The sequence below is a fragment of the Vombatus ursinus genome, unplaced genomic scaffold (genome assembly GCF_900497805.2).
Source record: "Vombatus ursinus unplaced genomic scaffold, bare-nosed wombat genome assembly UNPS02014772.1, whole genome shotgun sequence".
Classification (NCBI taxonomy): Eukaryota; Metazoa; Chordata; class Mammalia; order Diprotodontia; family Vombatidae; genus Vombatus; species Vombatus ursinus.
Window position 1 is genome coordinate 14,562,804 of NW_020954550.1, and position 6,706 is coordinate 14,569,509.

Below are 6,706 nucleotides of genomic sequence, written 5' to 3' on the forward strand. Positions count from 1 at the left end.
ACACACACACACACACACACACACACACACACACACACACACACAAAACAACTGCAGCCAATGAAGCTAATGTTAAAGGCATCCTGCAAACTAAATATTCACAACTCTGGTATACATGCTAAATACCACCCCCAGCAACTGGGCTCAAAAGAGGCATTCAGCACCAAAAACATGTGGAAATTCACTAATCCCCTTTTCTGTGATACTTGTATGTAGGCAACCCTTGATCAGATCAACAGCTCTCACAAAATACTATGCAAGAGATGCAACATCAGCCATGGAACCGTTCAGGATTATACAGTCGGCCTTTAAAGATACAAGTAAGTGTTGTGCTTTTGGTTATATTTTTAAACTATATTGTGCGGTTTTGCACAATTAAAAAAAAATTATGCTCCTTGGGATATAAGGATGAAATGCTACTTTACATCCCAAAGAGCATAAGTGTAAATATTTAACACTTCACAAAGCCACACAACATAGTTAAAAAACAAACCACTGCACTTACCTTCACCCTACAGACTGCCTCCTGACTCCAGGGCAGGTTCCATGACTGCTGTGATGTCACCAGCATAGTCTATGCTGGGGCATCACAAGAGAGTAGAAGTATACAATCCGAGTAGGGTTCAAAGTTGCAGGACCTAACGGAAAAAAGAAATGTTTGGGGAATAAAGGATAGTCTTATTCTAACTACTGGGGTTATTAGTACCAACCAACAGAGTGGTTGGAATTTTAGCTATTTTCTCCCCCCACAGAAGACTATCAACTATTTTCCCAGTTTTTTCACAGGACAAAGCTTATCTGAAATCCTATGGTGCCACTAGTTCTACTTTACTTATTATGTGCACCTAGAACAGTCTGGCAATAATCACAGAATCATATAACATCAGAGTCTGGAACCTCATTGCTTTCTTACTTAATGAAAAAAGTAGAAAAATAACTTCAGGCCAACTTGTGTTGGCAGTTTGATTTATCTTAGCTTGATACAGCATAAAATAACTTTAAAAGTTGGGGCTAGAAGAGACTCTGGAGCAGAATTTCTTAAATATGTGTCTTTCAACTGTTTTCAAAAATATTTTCATAACTTTTTTGATAACAACTTCAATAAAACTGGCTTGTTTTGTAATCCCAATGTGTTTTATTTTATGCATTTAAAAACATTATTCTGAGAAGTGATCTATAGGCTTCACCAGACTGCCAAAAGAGTACATATTACAAAAAGAGTTACGAATCCCTGATCTAAAGGTCTTGTAGGCTAACCCTGTCATCTTATAGCTGAGAAAACTGAGGCCCAAAGAGACTGAGTGATTTGCTCAAGGTTAAATAGTCTGACAGTAGCTAATATATGAAATCTCTCTTTTACAGTTGGCAAACACTTCTTTCAGTTTTTGAATGCTTATAACTAATTTTTGGCCAGGGCCTATTTGGCTTTTAATGTTTATGCCTGTTTGTAAACTGCTCAATTTCAGCAGATAAGCCTTAGCATACATACACTTCCATTTAGGGCTCAAAGTATACAGTTATCAGTGTCTTGGATATTCCAAGTTTCATCCCTGGCAGTTCAGATAAGTACTTTCTTACACTTGACAGAGGTTCTTTGTCAGGACTTCTCTCTCATCAATTATTGCTGTTAGATGTGGTCACTCTGCTAAGAATAGGAACCAATGCTCTTGGGCAAAGCAGACAGACATCTTGCCCAAGGGAACCAAATTCTTGTTGCATATTCACTAGCCTGGTGAAATGTGCCGCTAAGTTTGGAGCCTGGTCTACTTCTCTAACAGTGTTCCCAGGCCTGCCAAGAAGCCATACTTCCACAAAGGGAACTGTAGGTAGGAGAGGAAGAAAAGGGAGTCCACTATGTTGGAATGCCAATCCAGAGAGGAGAGAACAAGGAGTCAGTTAAGTACAAGACAGAGAGGAATAGAGGAGACTGTCCATACAAATTCAGACATATTCCTCCCTAGCAACTTGAAAGAATAGATGGTGAATGTCCAGGAAATTGGGGGTTGGAAGCGGGAGGACAGGGGATGACTAATTTGTTTTTAATTCACTGAATATAATTTTCATGGAGATTTAAGGACACCACAGGTTTCCAATATTGTAGTAACCAGACTGAAATCTTCAAAAGTTCCTCTGACATAGCAGGATTGGACAGAAATCCTTCTAAATGTCCAAATATCTGACCCAATAGAGCGCTCACTGGAGAAAAATGCAAGATAATGTCTCTATTTGTGCGGAATGAATATACTGTCTTCTTAGCAACCTTATTTTAGGCAAGGTCAGGGCTTCATATCTATGACAGAAGTACAAAACTATACTTAGAAAGCCATCATAGGTCACGTAAAGATTGGTATTAAACTCAATTCTAGTCTTGGCCTATTTTAACTAATTATAGGAGCTTTTCTAAAGTTTTTAAAATCTGTAAAAATCTACAGGAAAAAACTTCACTAATGCCAAAAGGAAATAAAGAAAGCTTATCAGCACAGTAATCACAAATATCAAGCACTAACAATTGGTTTTGATGACATTATGATAGACAAATGAAAATAATACAAATTTAGCTTTTGCATATAGTTTTAAAAATCCTGAAGAATTCAAACAATCATCAGATATACAACAGAAGTTCATGAAATGTGCACTTCCTGTACTAAAATAATTAACATAAAAATAATTTCTTTTCACATATAATTTACCAATGTGGTTAAATTTAATAGCTTAAATTAGACACAGGCCTCTGAATTAGAAACAGCACTAAAAAAAATAATCTAGTCCAATAATGTGAACCTAAAGCAGACATAACACCTACATGTTTCTTCAGGCATTCCATCATTTTCTTTCATCTATTTTTGCCCATCTCCATCTTGCTTTTTTTATTTAATTATAAAATATTATTTCTAAACAAAGTAGATAAGGGATATAGAATTTTAACATTTGCTAAGGTCTCTAAGAAATACACCAACCAACCTCCTCCCCACCAAAAAAAAATTTTATCTAAACTTCAAAAGATCTCAGGGGTCTCAGGGTTTAATTCAAATTTTAAAAAGAGAAAAGGAAAAAACATACAAGTAAAAGTACATAACAAACCACTGATTTCAGAGGTAATTCTAAAGTGGTTAAAATCAGTTTTCTCACTTTATTATTTGTCTTATGAAAACTGATTTTACGTGTGCATAACAATATAGAGTATCAATTTAGGCTGACCTTGGTTGGCATTTGCACCCTGAGGCAAAGCATTGGTTAAATTGGGCAGCTCATTTCCATGGTTTCCATCTTCCCAGGGACAAACATCAACACTGTTCCATTTTTTCAGCTGTTTTAGCCAACTGGCCTTCTGTTCCAACTTGCAATGGGGATTTAAGACTATACACATCCACAGGGCCCCTGGAATATTTAAAAATAAAAATTTAAACACATGAAATTTTACAATAACGAATTTAAAACCATTTCTGAAATGGACACAGGTTGCCATTGTAACAACTTATTTCTTTTACATACTGGTTAACTGACTTCCTGTAATTAATAAGTCTTAATACAGAAGGTCTGACCCAGAGGCTCAAATCCCACTGTATTAAAAAATATGAAAAATACTTAAAATGCTAATATTCAAGTTATTGTCCTAAAATGTGGGAAATTTCAAAATAAAGAAATTATACTATTCTAAAGACTGGATCTAATTTGTAAATTCAATATCCAAAAGAAATGTACAACTCAAAACACCAAAGTAAACAATCCTACACATTTTCTAAATCTATGTACAAAAAGAAAATGCTACTTTATGGGAACAAGTTCTCAAAATTTATAAAACAAACAAAAAACCTGAAGGATATAATTTTTTTTTTTACAATTTTCTAAGCTCAGATTATATCACAGCAACTTTAAATTTCCTGTTTTCTCGCTTTCACAGACACAGATAAGTCTACACACACACACACACACACACACACACAGTATGAATGATACTATACAAATCAACATACTTTTCAAATAAAACATATACTCAATATCCAGACTCAAAAAATTCAATCAAGAACTTTTATTCATGTCAATAAAATATAATTAAATCATTTATAAAATTCAACAGAGCAGCTTTTATAGAAAAGCATTTTTTTCATAATTTCAGTAATTAACCTAAGAAATAGCTAAGAACTCTGTTTTGCATTCCTTTAAAGAATTTTTCAAGGAAAAATACCTTGGACTGACATTTCACATATGCCATGAGTTCAGAATCTGCATGCTCTAGGGCTGCAGAACATGCCAAACAAATATACTAGGGTCTGTAGCAGCAGCTTTCGTTAGAAAACAGAGTGTGTGTGTGTATGTGTGTGTGTGTGTGTGTGTGTGTCTGTATTTCCAGAGAAGGAAAGGAGGACAAGTGAGTATGTTCAGTGGGGGGAATTATAAGACATCTATTTTAATGAAGAGTTTCTTAATGTCAACACTGAAACATTTTAACAGCTAATGGTTCCTTATGGTTCCAAAGCACTTTACATAAATTATTTCACTTGCTCCTCACAATTCTGTGAACATAAGCATTATTATATTCAATTGACAGATGACGAAGGTGAAGCTCAGGGGGCTAAATGACTCACCCAAAGTCACACAGCTAATAGATAGGAGAGCCAGGACGCAAATTCAAGTCTTGTAACCTTAGGCAAATCACTAAACCTTTCTGATGTTGTTTCTTCATCTGCAAAATGAGCAGGTTGGCTTAAATGATCTCGAGGGCCCTTCTAGAGCTATAGCCTATGATTCTCAGTCCAATACTCTTTTTACTGTGTTGTTTTCATTAATTTTTCATCTAATTTCATTTGTTCAGAGTCACTTATTTTGTTCATAACCTTTATAATTTTCTTATAAGTTTCTCCAACTTAAAATGTGTTAAAAATAAAAATAAAATAGATTCCCCACACCCTACCCCCCCCATCTAAAAAAAAAGTCAAAAAACAGATTTGGGGAAATAGAAAGGAGCTATGGTTACAATGTCTCTGGACCTTAGTTTCCTCATCTGTAAAATGAGGAAAGTTGGACTAGATCTAGAAGGTCTTCTCCAATAATACTTTTGGAACTTTCACTATCTAAATGTTAATATTTTGCAACAATTAAAAAAAGTGTTGGTACTTAGTGTTTTGGGCAAATAGTTTAATTTAGCCTGGTGGCATTCCATGACCCCAGGTATGAGAGTTATTTCTGAAGAATCACTTCACGAGCCAATGAAAACTGAGTGGGGAGCTATCAAATTCTTCCCACTCTTTCTCCCACACCAAAAGCCAGACAAATCAACTCTGGATGAAACTTGACTGTATTCTGCTGCAACAGTGAGTTTCGAATCAAAATGATTACCTGAAATGTCTATAAACTTTTTGCCACATAGACCCATGTACAAAATTATGCAAAAATTCACCAAGAATTTATTGTCTTTAAATATGATTTAAGAAAGCATAATAAACACTACCAAAACACTGCACTATTTACATAAAATAACATACAGATCAGGACAAAAACTACCATTTTTACAGATCAGACTAAAATTTTTCATATATTACAAGATTCCATTTCCTAAGGCTTTAGGGAAAAAAGAAATCAAACATCAAAGGTGTAGCACTTAGTGATTAAGAATTTATGACTTATCATATGATTCTCCACTAAGAAATTTTATCATGAGTCTACCTGTCTCAATCGAGCACATTATAAGACAACAAGGCAATCAAAGGGTTTCAAAGAGTGGAAGAACACAGCTCCCTGTGCTGGACAGCAGGAGGATCTTCACAATGTTTTGAAGGGGCAGCTAAGTGAACTAAATAACCCACACACTGGCTTGTGGTCTTGTTTGGCAGCGAGGATTCTGGAAATAACAGGGCACAGCACATTGTCTCCCACTTAGCAGGCACTCAATAAACGAAGGATGACTAGAAACAACAAAGGATTTCATCCAGACCTCCTCGCTTGATGGAAACAGCCCAGGGCAGAGATGGGGAGACCCTGACTCTAGTTCCCACTCTGCTTGGACTGCTACCTCACAGCAATGTGGTAAAGTCCAAATTAAATAATATATGTAAAATGCCTTGTAACTAACTATAAAAAAAATCAGCTGCTAGTACTACAGTTCACTGTTAAGGATGACACTAAGCACGTGACCTTGCACAAGTATTTCACCTATAGCGTAAGCCCGATCTAACTTAACAGCTTTTGAAACAATTCTATACACTAGAAGGTCTATTCATATTAGGATACTTCTGATTAAGAATAAAATGTTTAATACAGAAAAATACATTGTTTTTCATCCAAAAGGTTTAGCTTAACATATTATAAATCAAATGCTAAAACAATAAATTAATAAATTTAATACAACTGCATATTTATGAAAATTATATGTAAAACCAAATTTGATTATACAATATCATAGGTTTTAGAGCTGGAAGACAGATCATCGTAGTCTACCTCCCTCATTTTCTAAATGAGAAAATGGAGGCTCCAAGAAAATAAAGTAACTTCCTAATGTCACATAAACCCTCTCACCCTAAATCCAAATTTCTTTTCATTATAACACAAGATCTCATTCGATAATATCATGAAACGTCAAAGGGGCTCCATATTTAAAGAAAAGATATGATGAATCCTATTGTAATTCTTTTATTTTTGCAAAGTGAAATTAGCATTTAACAAGAATTTCTGTCATCATGCACTTATCTGCTACTCTTAAATTGAGGCA

At 35.0% G+C, this 6,706-nt stretch overlaps 1 protein-coding gene across 1 annotated transcript in view; it reads right to left on the bottom strand.

Moving 5' to 3' along the window:
- The window catches only part of ZSWIM6 (zinc finger SWIM-type containing 6), a 209,084-nt gene that overhangs the window by 16,974 nt on the left and 185,404 nt on the right, over window positions 1-6,706 (bottom strand). The window contains exon 6 of the mRNA XM_027863642.1: window positions 3,199-3,378. Coding sequence (XP_027719443.1) covers window positions 3,199-3,378 — 180 coding nt within the window. The remainder of the gene's footprint in view (window positions 1-3,198; window positions 3,379-6,706) is intronic.